At 40.7% G+C, this 21,115-nt stretch overlaps 2 protein-coding genes across 2 annotated transcripts; both read left to right on the top strand.

Moving 5' to 3' along the window:
* Positions 1 to 195: 195 nt before the first annotated feature.
* On the top strand, positions 196 to 13,142 carry LOC121908768 (cyclic AMP-responsive element-binding protein 3-like protein 3-A). Its single transcript, XM_042429039.1, has 11 exons — positions 196 to 228; positions 5,648 to 5,710; positions 5,955 to 6,053; positions 6,434 to 6,713; positions 7,421 to 7,551; positions 7,815 to 7,925; positions 8,144 to 8,250; positions 11,091 to 11,159; positions 11,872 to 11,956; positions 12,293 to 12,386; positions 12,491 to 13,142. The coding sequence occupies exons 2-11, from the start codon at positions 5,690 to 5,692 to the stop codon at positions 12,685 to 12,687; spliced, it is 1,194 nt and encodes a 397-aa protein (XP_042284973.1). The 5' UTR covers positions 196 to 228; positions 5,648 to 5,689; the 3' UTR covers positions 12,688 to 13,142.
* Positions 13,143 to 16,790: 3,648 nt separating this feature from the next.
* On the top strand, positions 16,791 to 19,372 carry LOC121908766 (relaxin-3 receptor 1-like). Its single transcript, XM_042429038.1, has 3 exons — positions 16,791 to 17,326; positions 17,502 to 17,945; positions 18,040 to 19,372. The coding sequence occupies exons 1-3, from the start codon at positions 17,120 to 17,122 to the stop codon at positions 18,649 to 18,651; spliced, it is 1,263 nt and encodes a 420-aa protein (XP_042284972.1). The 5' UTR covers positions 16,791 to 17,119; the 3' UTR covers positions 18,652 to 19,372.
* The last annotated feature ends 1,743 nt before the right edge of the window (positions 19,373 to 21,115 follow it).

Genomic DNA, 21,115 nt, shown 5'->3' with positions numbered 1-21,115 from the left:
TCAGATCCTTAACTTAAGTAAAGATACCATTTACAGTAATGTCAAAATACTGCATTACAAGTAAAAGTCTTGCATTAAAAATCCTACTTAAGTAAAAGTGCATAAGTATTAGAAACAAAATGTACTTAAAATATTAAAGTAAAAGTAGTGGCTGTTAACAACTCATAGACATCTGAAATGTGACCCCAACTACACACTGCTTGTTGCAAGACGTCAAAAGCCAAAAAGGTTGGAAACCACTGGTTTCATATTTAACAATGTGTTGTATTTTAAAAGCTTGTTATATTATCCACTGTGTCAAATATTCATCTGAAAAGTAACTAAAGCTGTCAAGTAAATGTAGTGGAGTGGAAGTATAAAGTAGCATAAAATGGAAATACTAAAGTAAAGTACAAGTACTTCAAAATTGTACTTAAGTGCAGTACTTGAGTAAATGTACTTTGTTACTTTCCACCACTGTGTGTTGGTTAGTCTTTTTTTAATGATTATCATAATGTTACACAAGCCAGAGTCTAATTACATACAATTATACCTACAGTCTACTGTTACTTCAGTTGAATATTTGAGTTTCACTATGCAGAATGATGAATGAGCAGAGTTTGACACTAGAGAGCTGTTTTCATATTCAGTTACTGTAAGTGAAAGTTTCTCTGTGCTCATTGAAAAAATTGTTTAAGGCATGTACTTGCGACCATGATTTGTGACATCACAACTAGTTTTGAGACAATTGTGGTCCAGTATGCAACTTAACACAGGTGTCTTGAAACCTCAGGTCTTATGAAAAGGTTAAAAAAAATGTAAAATTGACATCCTGCCCACGTCTGTTTTTATATTAATGACATTTCACCAGATGTCATTTACCCTGCCTTGCCTTTCATATAAAAGATAAGCAGATCCCTCCTTGCGCTTTCAGATAGTTTTATCAGTGCTCTTTGGATAAAGCAGAAACTGTCCTCCTTCATGGTGTCATAGCAGTCTTCAACCAGCTGAGGGCAGAGCAGGACAAAACTTCTCAGGAGATGGAAAGAATCAGAAATGAGGGTTGAAAATGAGGATTGAATGAGTAGAAAAGAGAGTAAAAGAAGATGATATTCAGGCTGTATTATGTGTTCGTATGAACATGCACACATGTGTATGTGACAACTAATAGGATATTCCCCCATTACTCCAGTGGACCACAAAGGAGAAATCAAGTTCTGTACTGAAAAACACATTCTTCACGGATGTACAATAACAGGCACATATAATGTACATATACCAATGCACATATAACATATAATGGGCCCTCATGAGAGCAGATGGTTGCCTTATATGATAGTGGAAGAACCCTTTATTAATGCAAGAGACATTACTTTATTGGTCCTCAGGTGACATGAATGGAATGACTTACAGTCTGCAGTTGAGAATATCAATAAGTTGATAATAAATTGATTTTTGTCCAGATGCTCCTCAGCTCTTTCTCAGAAGGAAAGTGGTTTGTTGTCCTGATAGATTAAAGCGCTAGATTAAAAGACAACAGTGGAGGAGGATATCCACCGACCAAATGGATGTTTCATAACCTGGCAACCCAAAATCTCTCATTATTTATGGGTTACAACTAATCTGAAAGAAGTGATACATTTTTAACTAGAAAGCCATTAGTTATAATTTATAACGGCTTCATGGAGTATGCCTTGTTAGGAAGTGGTTCTGTCTTTTTTGCTGCCAACGCTCAGCTTTCAAGTTTATTCACATCTAAAACTTTGTGAACTCAAGGGAGGCGAGATATTAAAATTTCTGCTGAAAGCAAGAAACCAATCATTTCAGTGGTCATTTCAACAGATAGCGATTTTTTTTTTTCATTTCACGGCAATATCACTGTGCATGTGTCACATTTCCATCAGCTTAGTGGACCCACTAAAACACAGATTCTTGATACAGATGAAGTCAGTTTTCAGGTGTCTGCAGTCACTCAAAGAGATGAGCACAGATTACTTAACATCAAATATAATGACTTTTTTATGGTGTGAAATTACCAAATAGCATTTTCTGTAAATATGGTGGCTCCTTGAAATTTCCCCTGTGGGATGTTGACTGTCACACTGCTGCCTCAAGTGAAAACAAGCTTTTATAAATACCAAAAAGGGGGAATCTTTCAGTCATTACAAGAGGGTTAAGAAATGTCTTAATTTTGTCCTAATTTTCACAGAGGAAGAAGAGAAGATTAGATTTAATTTGTCAAAAAAATCAAACTATTGGATTAAATGGTCAAATAAATGCTACTATAGCGTATCACACATTAGACATCAATTTATAACATATTTGTAAGTGATACAGATGATTCATTTTGCAACACTGGGGGAACACTGCAGAAACTGACCTGAATTTAAACTCAAAATAGGGTAAAAGGGTCACGACCAGTCAAGCTCTTTAAGGAAATGTGAGAGCTGACCAAAAACTTGTTTACTTTCATTCCATGCCAGTCTAGCTGCTACATGACACTTGTAGCTATGAGGTCACGAAGAAACTTTTGGACAGAGAGGCCTTTATCTCACATTTATGAGCTAAAAACAGGTGCTCTGCTGCTTCCATACTGCTCTGGCATGTCTGTATTTTTCCCCTCCTCAAGCTGGATTTAGGGGTTTTACTGGTTAAGAAGTGTTCCAAACCTGGACAACCAACCTCACTTCACTTCAGCACAGAATTGCTTTCATTTATCTTATTTGTGCAGGTATAAAGTCATTTTGTGCACATCAGAGATATCAATGATGTCCAGATAAGAGCCATCCAACATGCATTTCACAGCTGTTGGAGTGATAAAGCTGTGTGCTTAAAGCACGCTCTCTGCTACTCAACTATCTTATGGATCTGGGGGGTGGGGGGGAGTATATCTGGGTTCATCTCAGTGGCTGTAATCTTTTCACTGTTCTGGGGATATCTAAACCTGTTATTTTCAACATGCGCGTTTTTAATTTCATACCTCCTGGTCCAAGAAATGAGACTATATGAACTGTGAGACCTTTTTAGTTGGATTTGAGTCACACTCATACATATATATCCATGTGTAATAACATCATATAAGGGGAATTCAGCTGCTTGACTATGATTTCATGGTAAATTTCATGTTATTTTGTAGATTACTTGCAGGAAAGTCCCTCGCCTTCATCCCAAACATAAAATGATATTGCATTCCGGTATGATATCATATGTAATAACACTGCAGTTATCTATGCTGAGCCGCAGCCTATTCTTGGTATTCAGAGATGTGTATAAAATGTCCTGGTTTTACATAATATCTGCATGTACTTTGAAACTCTCTAATCTTAAGATAGAACAACAATAAAGATAGCAGAGCAATTAGGCTTATTACAGTACTGATAATACTGGGCTCCAGAGGAGTAGATCTTAATACAACAAATACACTTAAGAAGCAAGTACTCAACAGACGAGAGGATAGTTATCAGAAAGGGTTCATACAGTATGAATCATTTTTATTTCATAAAATAGCAATGAATCCATGAAAGCTGGCCCTGAATTAATCAGTGAAACGATGACTCAAACATTTTAATAAACATGAACGTTTTCCTGACATATAATAAATAACCTCGGATTTCTGAACTTTACAAACTCCTAAATTGTATAGTCATTCTGTAAAGACCCTCTGAAATTCCACATGAGCTGTAAAATGTATGTGTGCAGCTCCACAAACTGTTGAAATCAAAAACCGCTTCAAAGAGTTTGATTTATTCACACAATGTGACACAATATCAGAAAAGATGAGAAAGAAATGGGTAAGCGCTCCATTCTGGAGTCATAAAATGACTTTCTCTGTGTGGTGTTAGCTGTACACCAGGTTGAATCTGGTCAGGGACATTTGTGGCATAAGTTGTTTCAATTTCTTTCTGTCTCTCCCCACTTTAAAACTTTGGAACAGTTTAGTAAAGGTAAGAAAAACTTCCTTGAAAAAAATCAATCAAAAGAAAATATACAACTTCTTTGTCTGCTTTGAACTGTCTAATCAAGGTAAAAATGTCAAAAGCAATCATCTGAAGAGAAAAGAAAATGGCTTTCAATTATTTGAGCGATCAGATGTATGAGGCTCAGTCTCTCTGTGGTGTAACAATGCTTTGAAGTAGAGGCAGTGATGGAAGGATAGTACTGATATTCATTCTGGAAATTAGTAGACATACAGTTGATTCTACTTGTCTGAACTGAGGAGTTGTATAATTCTCTTCTACACTGTGATAATATGTCTTTGCAAGTGTGCATGTTCCTGTTATGTTATTGCTCTGAGAACATGTTACATAATTCTTTACTTTATGGTGTGTATGCTTAGAAATAGCACGAATCAGATGCTCCTTATTATGGCAGTAAAGATAAGAAATGATGATAACTTTAGCAACTGCTCAAAGGCGAAACAAAATAGTACATGCTGACCGATTTTGATAAAATCAGAGTTGAATTTAGAGTGAGTGAGTTTTGAAAAACTTTGGTAGACTCACTATAACCAACTATAACCAATAACTGACTAGAAAAACATTAAAGATTAGAGGAAAATCTGAAACTAAGTCTACAGCCACACTAGAGACTCAGGTTGTCCTTTGGCACAACTGTGCTTTGAGCTAAATGCTAATGTCAGTATGCTAACATGTTCACAATGACACAAAGCTAACATGTTGAGTTCGCCATCTCAGCCCAAAACACAAAGTACAGCTGAGACTGATGGAAATGTCATTAATTTTGCAGGTATTTAGTCATAAACCATTATTTTGAGCAGATAAAAATTTTGACCAGATGATGATCAAAAATGTCAACCTATTGGTGAGGAAACACTTCATCCTCTGGGTACCAGGAATCTCTGTATCAAACCTGGCAATCCATCTAATAGTTGCTAAGACATTTCAGGCTGGACCTAAGTGGTAGACCAACCGACCGACTGACAGACTAACCGATCGACAGGCTGCCCCGCCAGCATGGCTTAAAATAAACATAATTTTGTGTAGCACAAATATGTTTTTTTTCCCCTGTTTACCATCTCAAGACCCTTTGTGGGGGTCCAGGTCCTTAGGTTGTGAACCACAGCAATAGGGGACTGAGTGAAGTATAAAGAAAAATGGACGTTCACTTATTGATAATCATAATAATTGTGAATTATATGTAATCGGTTTGATTTCAAGCATAAATGAAGTTGAGAAAGGGACAGCAAATTTTTATTTGTATCATCCTGAATGACGGATCAGGCAAAAGTCACTTCAAATAAACTTGAGCTTTCTTCTGACATTGACAGATGAAGTTAAAATGCGACTCTGTCCACCTTGAAAGCAATAAAAATGACATCTAAATCAACCCTGTTCAACAAAAAATGAATGTGAAACCACAAAGGGAATCAATCCTGGCTTATCACAATGACATCAAAGGTCACTCTAAGCTACCTGAGAGCAACTTTGACTAATTCATCTGTCAGTCAGCCTTCCTTTTGTGCCTATTGGCTCTCTCAGCTGTCTGCTCAACATCGGATTGGACGGCGATCAGCTGGGTTGGGGAATGCACTTCTGTCATATGGCATCTCAACTTTGTCCCTTGAAACAGACTCAGACGTTCCTCCTACACGTCCAAGCCACAGACAAACATATTGATCTGGTTGTGTGTTTTTACTCCTGCCTCATAGTTTCACGGACATTTCATCAGCTGCTGTTTTAAAGTTGGAATTATGACGCTGACTACTGATAAGGTAAGACGTTTGGAATCGGATCCCTGGGTGCTACCTTAAAGAAAAACAACAACTGTGTCTTTAAAGAGGGAAAAAGTTGATGTGTATTGATATAACGAGGCTTCAGTCTTTGTAAAAGGCAAGCGTAGGACTGAGTTTGCTACACCAAACTGAAGATATTTTTCATTTTCTTTAAAAACAAGCACACAGGCTGGAAAAACACCTAGATTTTGAACACATCAGGCAGAGTAGTTCTTCATTACAGGTGCATGGTGGGATGGACCTCATTGACCTTCTGCTCAGGAACACAGATGAAACCACTAGTTGCCACAGCAACCAACCGTGGACTATCACCATTCATGATGTGAGTATGGTGGTCATTCTGCATAGTTCACTCCTGAATAGAGTCTCTCGGGGGACAGCATAATCACAACCACAAATTCAATGAAGCTCATGAAAATCTGACTGCTGAGTGTGATCTGTATTCTGAATAAGGGTCATGTGTTACTGAGCTGAAGTTTAGGAAATATAGGAGCTCACTTACAGTTTCATCATGTTCTCCTTTATGGCTGCAAGCTGTAACCATGAATGAGACAATAAGTCATGGTCAGATGAGCTCAAGGAATTGAATAGCCAGTGTGTTTATGTTCTTGCCTGTGCTCGTGTGGGGACATATGATGATCTGATTAAGTCAGTCAATCCAGCAGTGATGTTTTCATGACGTACACATACCCTCCTCCTCAGACCTTGAGCCCTGAGCGGAGTGGTGCTGATGACTTCCTGGACGCCCTGCTCGGTGGGAGCGACTCCTCCTCAGCCCCGGCGTCCCCCCTGTGGTCACCCTGCACCACTGACAGCGGCATCCACGAGGACCCCCTGACAGATCCCACAAAAAGCCCTCACCCACCCTCCTGCAAGCCTTTTCCAGCCTTTGACACACAGTCACTCCCTCAGCCTCCACCTCTGGAGCAACCACCTGGCAAGCTCGCAAATGAAATGACATCTGATGTTTCCATTGATCTCGGTGAGAGTAGATTTAAAATGGAAAGTTATGATGTACTATAAAAGTCTGGCATTCTGTACTAGCAATAAACATCTGTGAAAGTTGCAGCTGCAGAGTAGTCGCAGCTGATTTTATGCAGCCATCTGCTGTTTTAACAGCAAGGAGAAATGTCATGTTATGATGCACAAAACTAGAAGAATTAGGTGAACCAGGGCAGGGGACAGCCAAGTTACAAAATAAAGCCTTTGGTATGAGATTTATCCATTTGTACCTTCTGTTGCAGAATAATGAAAGCTATTGACTGAAGCTCTTAGCATCAAGGGGCCTTTCAAAGAGCAAACACATTGGTTTTCCAATTTCTGACCCTTTGCAAAGGATGAAAGGTTTTGCAATTGTTGTTTATCACGTGAGGAAATTGTCTTTTCACTTTTTTTGAATAATGGTCCCTTTTTCACACTGCCTCATTCTTGACCCCTCATTGCTGAAAATATTGTCAAATTGACAGTTTAAACCAAATCTGCAACAACAGAAAGCTATCCAACACGGAGACAGAGTGACACACATTCGTGGAACGTTTTGTTAAAGACAGTGGGGCGCCGCTGTCACAGAGGTCAATTGAAAACACGGGCAGGAGCCTAAACATTTTGTATTTTCTTTGAATGGCACATGCTGGCAATTTTGTGAATCATTGCCTGCTGTTTGACTGGTTTTACTTGTTCAATGCACAGGCCTGGAGTATAGTGACCCCCAAGAGCAGTTGGGAATTGCGCACTACCTCACTATGAACCAAAGCTCCCCGCTGTCGTCCAGTCAGACTGTCACAGTGAAAGACCTGCTGCTGTCCAACCTGGGACAGAAAGTAAGGAGAGAGAAAAGTTGAATATGTCAGTGAAAGACTGAAATTGTGTCAAGCTTTCTAACCAATGGGGATATTAAATAAAAACAACTCAGTCTTAGTTTTCTGAATAAATACAATTTGAGCTAATTGTACAGTCCAATGCCCTCTCTGCATCATTTTCCTGGAGATCAGAGACCTTGTGGTGACCTGTCCTACTCTTAGAGCTACTTTTAGATGCTCAAAAAATTACACAAACTGGAATATTCTGTCCATCTGGTTCACAGGCGCAGCGAGTCCCCCAGCATTCCCTGCAGGAGCTTGTACTTGATGAGGATGAGAAGAAACTTCTGGCTAAAGAAGGTGTAAACTTGTCCACCAAACTTCCCCTATCCAAGGTACATGAACAAGACACACACTTACACATATGTAGGACAGAAGCCTCTACACACACACACACACACACTCATGAATACATCTAAATCTAAATCTGTATCCCCAGTCACACAACCTCTGCCAGATGCCTTCCCTCCCCAACCCAGTTTCCTCTCACTTACCCTTTTCTTCCACATTCTTTTTGTCCCTATCCTCCCATGTGTTTCATCTCCCTGACAAGTCTGAAGAGAGGGTTCTGAAGAAGATCCGGCGGAAAATCCGCAACAAGCACTCGGCTCAAGAAAGTCGGAAAAAGAAGAGGGAATATGTTGATAGTCTGGAGGGAAGGTAGGAGCTGCACTCAGTGTCTTCACTCAGCATGACATTATCTCTGCATGCCTTGGCCTAGAAAATTAAACTTTTATCTGCAGTCATTTATAACGAGTTTGCTTTGTCATAATCAACTTTATTTGTAATAAAAAGATAAAGAGCAGAGCATGGTGAGGACGGCGGTAGCTGTCAAGGCTGTCCAAACAAAGACACTCTCACAGAAACTCAAAACTTTTTGTAAGAGAAAAAGGCTTCACAGAGCTGGACAACAATATCTGGGGGATTCAGTGTCAGAACAGACGCTTTGCACTGATGTTGCCAACATCAAAACACCAGGACCTTGCATGTTTTTATCTATTTCTCCAATAGTGTTGTTCATTCAGATTCCATCATACTGAGAGTTAATGGGGGGGAAACAAACATTTTCAGTCGAGAACATATAAAGTAGAAATATACAGCTGAAAAAATGTGAATTATAGCACAAACATGGCCATTTTAGCCACATAAACAATAATTAAATTAACAGTTAATGTGCCGTACACTCCCTATGTACAAATAATCATGCATGTAGTGTACACACGCTTAGTAAAAATCAGATACTTTCTTATCTGCTTACAGAATAAAAGTGTTGTGTATATAACAGAATAGATTTGGATTTTAGCATTACTGTCCACATCACCTAAAACTCCAGAGGGAGGTGCTCAATGCACACTGTAATTATCTTTATCATGAACAGAACATATTGTAGACTGTGACCTCACAAACATACAGACTAACATAAAGACGATGTTTCAGTCAAGGGCCGGGTTAAATACGTATTATACTGCTACATATGAGAAAAATAGGTAAGCATTGCCACATAAAAAGGATTAGGATGTGAAGGTTTACCAGAACAATTAGAATATTTTACATTAACAGTCCAGCTGCTCTGTCTGATCTGTGGTCAGTCAGACAGAAAACATACTGTAGTGAGATAGCCAGTAGCAACTAAACCGCTCTGTGTTGCAGCTTGGGGGGATAAAACGGACACTGAAGATGCTGTGTAGATGCAGCATCTCACAATAGAGGGGCAGGGGGCTTTGCCAAGATGGAGCTCAGTTTAGTCCTCCTCCTCCTCCTCTCTTCTATCTCCAGGCTGTACAGAATCAGTCTTACAGTGCAGCCAGCCTTTGTCACCAAATTTGCTAATCCTGCCTGCCTCCCCCACGTTGGCTCTTCCGCCCCATCACTCCTCCGCAAACAATACAGAGAGCTGGAGCTTGTACAGTTTGATTCATACAATGAAAGACTTGAGCCTCCTCCAAGAGGACGGTGCAGCAGTTCCCCTAAATTCCTCTGTTTTGTCAGACCTACAAGTTTTTTTATTCATAAGTACCCCGATGTGAAGGATAGTTTGATCTCACTGATGTTGAATTTCAGATGGTTCTCTTTGCACCAATGGCCTTTTATAAAACTTGCCATTGTTGATTCGTCTGAGTATAGAGGAGTCGTCTGAGGATGTGCAGAGGTGCTGTGGACCACAGCTGAATCTGAAATCAGAGGTATAGAGAGAAGAACAAAGGGAGAGGAGAGAGCAGGGGGTCCAAAGATGGTGTGCGGTAATCTATAACCCAAGAAAGCATAATATTTTCCACCTGAATCAACAGGGGCAGATTTAGTGATTTGGGACCCCCAGGCAAACACTGTCTTGCTTTATTTGTACCCTTTCTCTAACTGGAAATGTTGGCATTGGCAGTGGTAGAAGAAGTACTAAAAACTTTTTTCTTAAGTAAAACTATTAATACTGCACAGTAAAAATACTGTAAATGTCCGGCATTCAAATTCTGACTTAAAAGTGAGGATTGAAAGAGAGACATTATCAGCACTATGTACTTAATGTCTGTTCAACTCTATTTTAACTCTTATATAATGCTCTTATATAATGATTGTTTAATCAATAATAATGCATCATATTTTATTTGTTATATTTTGTGAGTAGAATCTGAATCTGCAGCATAACCAGTAACATTTATCTGTCAGGTAAATAAACTACACAATGTTTTCCTCTGAAGTAGAAGTGGAAGTGTACAGTTGCATATTTTTTAAGTGCTTTGGGAGCCATTTGTAAGTTATTTCATGGAACGATGAGTTAGAATAATAACATAATTCAATATTTTTCATATCTTATCATCATAATAAATCTGTAGCTGTTTATGGCCCTTTTAGTTGGCGGCCCCAGGCAGGTGCCTACCTTGCCTAATGGTAAAATCTGCCTCTGTGAATCAATAAAGATGAATTTTAATTGTATTTTGAAGCTAGGAAGAGTGTGTGTCGCTGTACTGTCAAAAATTAATGTAAAATTAATGTTGTGCTTACAGTGGGAGTTCAAAATCCTACCTACGTACACCCGTAGTTCTTAAATCTATAATTATCAAATGAGATTTTTCAATATTTAATAGTGCGCCATCGACATCTCATTCAAGCTTGAGCTGTGTTGCCTGTGGGTAAAAAAAGTTTCATGATGCAGGTGAGACTGTCACTCCCTCTGGGCAGAGTCAGCGTTTGTTGGTAATTAAGCCGGCTGCCAGCCGAGCGTATCAACAGGATATCATTATCAGTCATCGCTGAGCTCAGTTGGAGGGGCCATAATAGAAGGTGACTCACGGCAGAAACAAGGGAGACAGCAGAAGAAGAAAGAGGGCATGGGGTGGAGTCACCGGATGACAGAATAGGGTCGAGATAACACTCAGAGGACGGGTTATTGGGAAAGAGAGAAACAGAGGGGAGAACAATACATCATCATAACACAGTACTATTTGATACTATTTTTCCCCCATTCTGTCATTATTTACCCTCTTTCATGCTGTCTCTGTCTTCAGGATGTCTGCATGTAGTGCTCACAACCTCCAGCTGCAGAGAAAGATCCACCAATTGGAGGAGACCAACAAGTGAGTCCTTAGATGAGGCTGCAACTGATATTTATTCCCATTATCGATTAATCTACTGAATATTTTTTAAAGGTTTAGAAATAATCAATTCATCACATTTGGGAGGCTGGAGTCATTGAATGTTACCAGAAATTTAACTTCACTTGTTTAATCTTCAGTTTCCTGGTATGGACTCCACTGTAGGCATCTTCTAAAACACAGGAAATAAAACCAAGCAGATACCCTTTAAAGTGGTGCCTCAAGTTACAGTTTCATCTCACACTTGGATTTGTTTTTATGTGGCTAAACTGTTTGCATGAGTCATATCTCACTCTCTCTTTTGTGCCTTTTGTTGTGCGTTGGGTTACGTCTGTCAGTGTTTCATTGATCCATATCGATTTTGTCCCCTGGCCCCTCCCTCTTGAGTTGCTGCCAACTTGGTTAAGAAAACTTTCTTTGTTTCAAAAATCTGATTTTGTTACAAAATCAGGGCTGAGGAGGCTGAGTATAAAATTACCAGAATACAAAGCCTGTCATCCTGTCATCTCATTAAGCGGCTTTGTTCCTGACGCAAGCAGAGTGCTGCAGTGAGCTGACACAAAACGTGGGAAGAGGCCACGTACGAGAATACTACATACGCTGAGAATGAATGCCTGTGTTTCAAGGAACCTGTGGCCTCTCTTGAGAAAACTTTACAGTCTCTTTCATCTTCCTGTCCATATTTGCATTGCAGCACTCTGTTGGAGCAGCTGAGCCAGCTACAAGCTCTCCTTCCTAACAGCTACAGCAAAACAACACAAAGAGGGACCTGCATCCTGGTGAGAACACAACACAACATTTCATGCATTTGCAAACACAACATAATTTGCAACAACTGAATGACATATGCAGTAATAGACACTACGGTGCGAAACCACATCATTAAAAACGGTTGCCCGCGTTCCTCTGTTGACTACTGCTGTGTTTATCTCTGAGATTTGAATTGAGTCGAACGTTTGAAAGCACCTGCTCTCATCTTTTGTTGTCAATTGGCTGTGCCTAATAACTCCCTTTCTTCTTTTCCCCTGTAATCTCGGTCATTTCCCATCTGGCTTTCTGCCCTCTGTTTTCTGCTCTTGGCTTGTTTTTGTCCTGCTGTCTGTGTTTATGTCCAGGTTCTGCTCCTCTCCTTTTCTCTGCTCATTTCCTCATCTCTTCAGCCAGACCCTTACAGTCAACTCAGCCAGGGAGAGTACACAAAGACCAAAGGTTCGTAGATGCACGCACACACACACACACACACACACTCACACACACTTACTCTCTCTCACAAACATACACTGATGCCTCTCCTCCACATCACTGCCCCTCAGTGCCGTCCCGCTCCCTGCAGTCAATGGATGAAGCGCAAGACGTCCCTCCTCCTCCTCTTCTTCCTGTCTTCTCTGTCTCCAGGGGCTTTGAGGCCCTGTGCAGCCTGACGGAGAAGCTCTGGGCCCAGACAGATCTCCCCACTGCAGATTTCCCACACTCCCACCACCAGGATCCCAGGCACCGGGACGATCACTGATCTCCTCATAGCCCCAGGAGCAAAGACACACCACAGAGTGCAGGCTTGCTTGCAAGTGCAGCATCCAAATGAGCACTTTGCTTTTTTCAGCGTCTGTTTCTCACTGCAGAGACCGAATGAGGTGTTGAGGAGTGTATCCGCTCCACCACACAAACAGCTAGTGAAAAGATTTTTCTAACTGACATTCACTCACTCAGACGGAGGTCGGTGAGGAGGTCATCCACACAGACGTAATTTTTCATGCTGCTTTGGAAAAACTGAGCCTCAGGGACCTGGCAGATCATGTATTGTAATGTTGTACGCGGTATGATCTGTAAAACAGTACACATGTATAGTCACTGCTGTATTTTATTATTTACTTTAAATGTATGTGTTGAAAATCCTTATCAAGAATGATTTATGATGCATTTTGTAAAAGTTCAGAGTGATGGTGACAAAGCACAACACAATAAAAACATTTTCGCCGGTGATTTTTGGAAGCACCTGAAGTTTTTCTTTCATGAGTCCATGTGTCGTATTTGGAAAAAATTTGCATCCTAAAAATAATGAAGCAAAATATGAAACACAAAAAATGACTTGGTCAATATGGTCAATATGGTCAAGTGGACTTGAACAGTTGAAAAAGTGGATATCATGTCTCAATTTTGCAGCAAAGGTCTTTGTTGTTATAATATTTATGAACATATACAGTTATTACTGGCTTTTGTGAAGTGCCTTTTTCTAGCGGGTTCAAAGGAAAATGCTGCAAAACCAATTGTCATTGAATGCATTTGAAGGATAATGACTGAAACTGTCCTCTGTTACAGGGAGTGTATCTATTAAAACAGCAACACGGGTTATTCTTGTCTCTAGTTCGCTGGTACAGAGCTTCACATAATGTGCTGTCCCCCAATTCTGTACTGAAGAATAACATCCACTGTTTTCATCTTCATCTCTGTCCCCGTTCATAATACATCACTAGAAAGCTTATCTACGGGATCCTATTCTCAGGATCTCTGCTGTAAATCTCAGAGAAAATTTGTATGTCAAAACACAAAGCAAGAGAGTCAACATCGGCTCATATTCTCTACAGTACTTGTAGTGTACTATATTTTATTAGCTCAATGTCTTGCCAGCCAAAAGAATGAGGGCAACATTGAGGTGGATTCATTTTTGAGCCGCCGATATTCAAGCAGCCTCTGCTCATTGTAATAAGGTGATCTCAGCTCAGGACAGTCATTTAAGATGCTCTTGTCATGCTGTAGTCGGTTAGATTTTACTGAACAACAGTACAAAGGTTGCAGCTTTATCTGTCATAGAGGACACTGATCTTACTCCACAATTACAGTATTACACATTTTGGGGTTTTTAAAGGATGATTCTGATCATTTTTGGATTAAATTTGACAGGCAAACAAGTCTACAGTTATGCTAGCAGCTACAGTACCAGTCAAAGTTTGGACACACTTTCTCATTCAAGTAAATGGGAAAGAACAATGTATAGAAAAAGTATTTCAGTTGAATACTTTGGGTTTCTGTACTTATGTCCTCCTGCCAACATCCCTGCATTTAGAATATGTGTCATTTACATTTAACACTGTCTGTTCAAGCTGCTATAAGAACGTAGGAGGTTAACAAACTTTTACAATTGAAAAACAGAATAATTTCAGCAAACCTGATCCAAATAATGTTGGTACATTATCCCCACAGGGTCTCATGACATGAATTATTGATCAGGCTGCTTTAAGCTACAGTGTGCTGCAGTGGTGTGATAGAGAGTTATAGATGTAGGTAGACATTCAACCAGAATATCAATCACGTCAGAGTTGAGGAGAGGCGCTGCTATCTGAGCAGAAACGGGCCACAAGAGATTTCTTTCAAGCTTCGTTTGTCGATTTGTGGTTTCATGAACTTTTGGGACAAAAAGCAGAAATCACAAGTTGAGGTGACACATCTTGCTGCCTTCATGATTATATTAAAACTGATGATGTTTTTGCTTAATTGTGTAACTTTTGGGGCATTTTTCTAAAAATTGGATACCCATTGTGTGAAACAAAAAACACACATCTTTGAAAATGGTAACACCAATGTACAAACTTGAATATACTACATTTCTAGACAGAACCTACTGTAGAGTATATTTGAGATATTAATTTATTTTTTCCGCCTCTCCAGAACTAACGTCTCTCACAAATTTGTTTGCCCACTCTCATCATTGCTTATAAGAAGAGCTTTATAAAAAGAATAATGTGTTCAACCCCATGTGTCACTTCTCTGAATCAAGGACACAGTTACTGATTGGATCTTATTCGCCCTCCGCCTTCCACCACTGTGATATTTTATGCATTACAGCAATGCGGAGGGAACCATTCAGAGTGTGAATTCAAATCACTGTCTGAGAAAGGCTCTCTCCACCAAAGAATGACAAATAAAGAGCACATTGAATGTCCTTGGGCAGCCTGATGGAACTGTATGTAATAACTAACTGTAAGGCTTATGGAGCTCACGGTTAAGTGATTCGGACTGTCTGATTAGGAAGGACTACAATGAAACGCAAAAGCTATTATCAGTTCACTCCAGGCCACTCTCATTCATAATAATCTCAAATTCAATTATCGTGACACAAATACGTTTCACACAGACAAATTCAGCATGTGTGTGTCCTTTAACTCACACTCACATATTTTACTTCCATCTGGAGAATAGGAGAAATAAAGGAAAAGAAACACTCAGGGTCAGTAGTGCATTGAAATATGAAGACAGAATGATGAAAATAAGAGAGGACATCTTTAAGTGTCTTGAAAAGCTCCTAAAGAATGCAAATGAGTGGCTTCACAGCAAGCTTCAGGGTCAGACTATAACTATATCTGTATTTGCAGCCAACTCAATATTGGTTAAACACTACAAAAGAAGGGAAACTGTCAGCAAATTACTGTTGTTTTTTTAATTTGAATTTGTTCCTGACTGTTTATGAAACTAGACAGAAAAAAAACACAGAAATGAGAATAAACTGGCTTCAACTGTCTTGACTGGACCTTGATGAATTTTAGAGAAGAAATTAACTTATTTAGTGTCGCTTCGAGAAGACTGGTGAGGTGTTGCTGTGGGCTAATCTAAGGGACATTCTGTTGGAAAAAAAAAAATCTGCAATTCAAAAGTGCAGGTGAAAGATTTGTGCAAATTGTTGTCTGTTGTAAGTTACAGGCTGTCTCAGCAATTCCAGTTTTTGCCCGTTGAGGTGACTTGAGAAAACGCCTCTCTGGTAGTCATCTCTTTTCTCTGACATGCACACATGGCTGAACACAGCGATGCATTGTGTGAACACCAACAGTGACCTATGAGAAATGCAAATCAAAAATATACATCTCTCTCTCACTCTCGCTGGCTCCCTCACAAAGTCTGAAAGCTGTTTGAAATCTAATTTATCATTCCTCTGATGTGCATCATTTCAGATGTGCATTAACAAACCCTTGTAGGCTCAGGAAACCTTTCTGAAAATACCATCCTGTAGGGGTTTACCTTCACATCATTTGCAGGAGTATTAAAGGTGATATTTAGATGTAACATCAGAAAGTGTGATTAACTGGCTCCATCAAAGAGAAGAAAAAGAACAATGAATTTTCATACAGCATACAAATACTGTCATAGTGAGTGACTACAGTACTAGGATGGTAAGCGATGGTCTGCATCACCAAAATTGTCTGAAACATGTATGTTTGGGAGTCATTTAAAAGAAAAAACTACTCTCCATTCACCTAAGAGCCAAGGCAGCTCAGATTACACTGAATATTTGCAGTGTATAAGGCTTCTAAACTACTCTTTACCACCTTACAACATAACACAGTCCTCCCTGTTTGTTCAGCCATAAATAAGGTATTGCGCAGAGGAAAAACCCTTTCAGTGCTCTTGGAAACATCAGATTATTATGGAAACAGAGAGCTAGTGTCTTTTTTCTGCTTTTAATGAATTAGTGAAGCATCATTCCCACCTAAAACGTATACAGTAACACTGTATATTTAAGCCTCCATGTGCGCACCAGGCAGTGCGCCACCAAGCGGTGGAGGAGAGCCTCAGCGAGTATAAAAGCCTCCAGACTCTGGATGCTGTCAGCATCACTGACAGAAGAGGCGGCTGCATCATGTCAGACTTCTGCTGAACGCTCCAAAGTTGGCTGTCAAGGATTAATCAGCGCTTGTATTTGATACTTTATTTTTCCCACCTTGGAAAAACAATAAAATGCGAGCAGTGGCGCGTTTAAGTTTAGAAATTATTACTTGTCTACATTATGCAACTCTGATCTCCCGCTGACACTTTGTACATTAAATACAGCACGAGGACGATGGGGATTTTTGCATCCACGTTTACGCACCCGCAATTTGGAAGTTAACCTAAAAGAGGAGGTGAAGCTGCCGAACTTGTTTTAGAAGTAAGTCGCCTTTTCCTCCTGCAGAATCATGCAGAGCAACAGCAGCACCTCCGGATCTCTGACCGCTGTCAGTGTGTGCGGAGGAGAGGAAGATGAACGCGAGATCTCCAAACTGGTCAACCCCACAGGAGCAGCGTCCAACCTGGCTGCTTTTAACCTTTCCCTGAACTGCTGGCTTCACATCCTCTCTAAGGAGTCCTCTATGGATCTACATGGAGACGGTGCAAATCTGGCAGTAGGTCTATTTAAACCACCATAGATGTTTAAGTCCTTTTGCATGAACTACCTTGACATACTGAAATGCTTGTAGGTGTTCTTTTATGCATGTTTTACTTTGATTAATTGTGTGTGTATATTTAGCAAGTCACAGTAAATGAAAATGTTATTCATGTGTTTGTGTTGTGTGACAGGTGCGAGTTCTCATCGCTCTGGTCTACCTGGTGGTGTGTGTTCTGGGGCTTGTGGGTAACCTCCTGGCACTCTTCCTGCTTCATTCCCGCCGTCGGGGCCACCAGCACTCTTCCATTGACTGCTTCGTGATGAGCCTGGCACTGACAGACCTCCAGTTTGTCCTCACCTTGCCCTTTTGGGCTGTGGACACGGTGCTGGACTTCCGCTGGCCCTTTGGCTGGGTCATGTGTAAAATTGTTAGCTTTGTCACCACCCTGAACATGTACGCCAGTGTCTTTTTTCTCACTGCCATGAGTGTGACCCGCTACCACTCCCTGGTCACCTCTCTGAAGACAGGCAGCCCTAGGATCGCCACTGCTCGCACCAAGTGGGCCAGTTTAGCCATTTGGGTGGTGTCACTGGTGGCTACTTTGCCTCATGCTTTCTACTCCACCACAGTCCAGGTTTGTTAAATTCAAAACGAAAACTGAACTGCCCTTCCAGATTTGCTTTTCTTATGATACATGATTTTTAATGCAGTTGTTTTTGTGTTTACAGGTGTCTGCAGATGATGAGCTGTGCCTCGTGCGGTTCTCTGACTCTGATTCGGGCCACTGGGATCCCCAAGTCCTGCTCGGACTCTATCAAACACAGAAAGTCCTCCTGGGATTTGTGGTGCCTTTGATTGTCATCAGTGTTTGCTACCTCCTCCTCCTGAGGTTCATCCTGAGCCGGCGTGTTGTAAGCAGCATGGTCAGTGGGGGTGTCACAGAGAGGTCAGAGTATGAGAGGAGCCGCCACCGCCGCCGCTCCAAAGTCACCCGCTCTGTCACCATTGTAGTCCTGTCCTTTTTCATCTGCTGGCTGCCCAACCAGGCCCTGACCCTGTGGGGGGTATTGATCAAATTTGACTTGGTGCCCTTCAGTAAAGCCTTCTACAATGCCCAGGCCTACGCCTTCCCCCTGACTGTGTGTCTAGCTCATGCAAACAGCTGTCTCAACCCGGTGCTCTACTGCCTGATCCGCCAGGAGTACAGAGCTGGACTGAAGGAACTTCTGGTCAGAGTGTCTCACTCTGTCCAAAACGTTCTCACTCTTGCTCTGAGAGGGAGGAGAGTGGAGGAGGCACCACACAGCTTGGTCATGATACACAAAGACATCAACATGTGATTTATTCTGTTAATACTATGGGGAATGCTCCTTTATGACCTTGTGTGCCATATTTTCTTTGGTGCCATGTTCCTGTCTGATTAGACTGTCATCCCCCCAAAATCAATGTCATCCATCAAACCAGACACACACATACACACACACACACAAATTTGCACAGCTATCCTTGTTAGGACCTTGCATTGACTCAATAACTCATTGATCCATTTTGTACAGCCTAACCCTAACCTTGACCTTAACCTAACATCAATTCACACCTTACCCCTAACCTTAACCATGACCACAGAAATGATGTTTTGCCGCATTAGGATTGGGCTTTGGTCCCCATGAGGACCACTGGTCCCAGTAAGGTCAGTGTTTATACCAGAAACGGTCCCAATAAGGATAGAAAAACTATACACTCACCTGCTGCAAACGAACCTGAGCAGCTCTGTTTTAGTGTTATTATGCACACATTCCTCAACTTCATCAAACCCTCCTATCAGTCGGCTCAGAGTCTCACTCTGGACTGGGCTTTTTCTCCCACACAATCAAACAAAATACATTGTGATGTTTGAATAGTCCAACCTGTAAAGTGATTTTTGTACTTTGCATTGCAAATGCCCACACAGGCAAACACTGTAAGAATATTACATTTTAATTAGGATTGATGTGTTGAATATTTATTTGTGTTATTGTTGCTAATAATGCAGCCAGGGTACTAGAATCTCACACACTTCACTCTTCAAAATTTAACTCCAGGATATTTGTCATTAGGTGTGGGCAGTGTTTGGTGCTAGCATGGAACTGTCAGCCATTTTCATGTCTCTCTGTGTCTGCCTTGCTGTAGCGCTGTAAATCGTTCTGTGAATACAAGTATGTGCTGTGACATTAAATAAAATGAGGACAAAGGAGTTTGATGATGTCTTGGGAACTTTAATCTCCTCTGCAGTCGCTTCCCCGACTCGTGAACAGTCACAAAACCATGAAATGAGTCAGCCACACTAAAGCTACTCCACGTTTTTGCCCTTTTGCAACCTTTAAAATCTGAACATGGATAATGATCTGCAGCTGCCCACAGAGTAGGGCCTGACATGTAAATACCACACAGAGACACACTCCACCTCAGTCTCTCTATTGTGTGCCACTCTACTAGTAATAACTTCTCCAAACAGAATCACGGAGTTATTCAGCCAGTGTCTGAGTGGGAGACTGTCGTTAAAACGCCAGCGGCTCACCAAGGGAACCTGCATCTTCCAGCCGTGAATAGAAAACAATCAAAAATGTGATTTCAGAACATTTGTCCCAAAAGTCCAGGCCAGTTCCTGTCGTTCTTACTTAAGATTACAGCCCAACACTTTGCTTTACTGTGTTATCAAGAAGGTCTTCTGCTGCCGACATCCGTTATTGTTCTGTCTAATTTAATGTCTGATGTCTTCCCTTAGACAGTTTTCTCATCAACCTTGAAACAACGCACAGAGCAGCGACGGTACATCCACTCACACCAAGATGGCCCTTTCTATTTCAGAGCCCGATCACAGAAAACAAGCAACATCTGACAGGTAAAAGCGTTGCAAAATAAAATATGCACCCAGCAACTCATCTTCAAGTAGAGGCAGCAATTTCACTTTGAAACCCAGATGAAAACCAATGAAGGACATTCAACTGTGAGTGTCATCTCTATACATCCAGCCAGGATGGATTGTAATTATAAAGCAATTACAAATTCAAGATGTTGACTGACCTGAGAATTTCCCCAGGGGAGATCATTGAACATGAGCATAAATAATACACATAAAGGTGTAAAGAAGTCAGTCACTCCTGGAGGTGATATGTCAGCTAAGACATGATAAATCTTTCAGCTTCCACTGAAGAAACATCTGTTTTACAATACAACAGTGTAGCTGTTTCTATGTGCAAGGATTTTATAAACTGTACTGTACTGTCTTTGCGCTGGCCACACAAATGGGAGTCCTTGGACTTTGACTGCACGTGATTTCCAAAAGAGAGGAAAGGAATTAATATACTGTACACAAGCTCAAATAGAGTCTCAAAGTCAGTTCATTTGTTAAAATGCTGCCAGTTTGGAAAAGAAACACTCAAACAGCAAAGACAGAAAGACAAGGAGGCAGTGTGTGTGACAAATGAGTCATTACATGTTAATGTGTTACAAGATGTAATCAGTAAACAGTTTGACCAAATAATCTGAACTCAAGGATCCCTTATTAGCTTTTTTTAACCTTTCAACTGCATCTCATGGTCTTCACCATCTGGAGCATCTTATGTTGAAAGCTCCAGAAAAAGATAGGAAGTGGACCTTAAGAATGACCATTAGATGGAGTTGAGCTTTCAATCGGAGATTTCCATCTCACCATCCTCTGAAGATTGTACGATGTAGTTGAAAGCTCCAGAAGAAGCTAATGAGATGTAAGATGCGACTGAGTTTTTAACCGCCACTCTTCGTGATGAGGAGCGTGAGATATGG

This window comes from Thunnus maccoyii, chromosome 12 (assembly GCF_910596095.1).
Source record: "Thunnus maccoyii chromosome 12, fThuMac1.1, whole genome shotgun sequence".
Lineage (NCBI taxonomy): Eukaryota > Metazoa > Chordata > Actinopteri > Scombriformes > Scombridae > Thunnus > Thunnus maccoyii.
The sequence above is the reverse complement of the archived record's forward strand: the minus strand, read 5'-3'. Positions and strand labels throughout refer to the sequence as shown.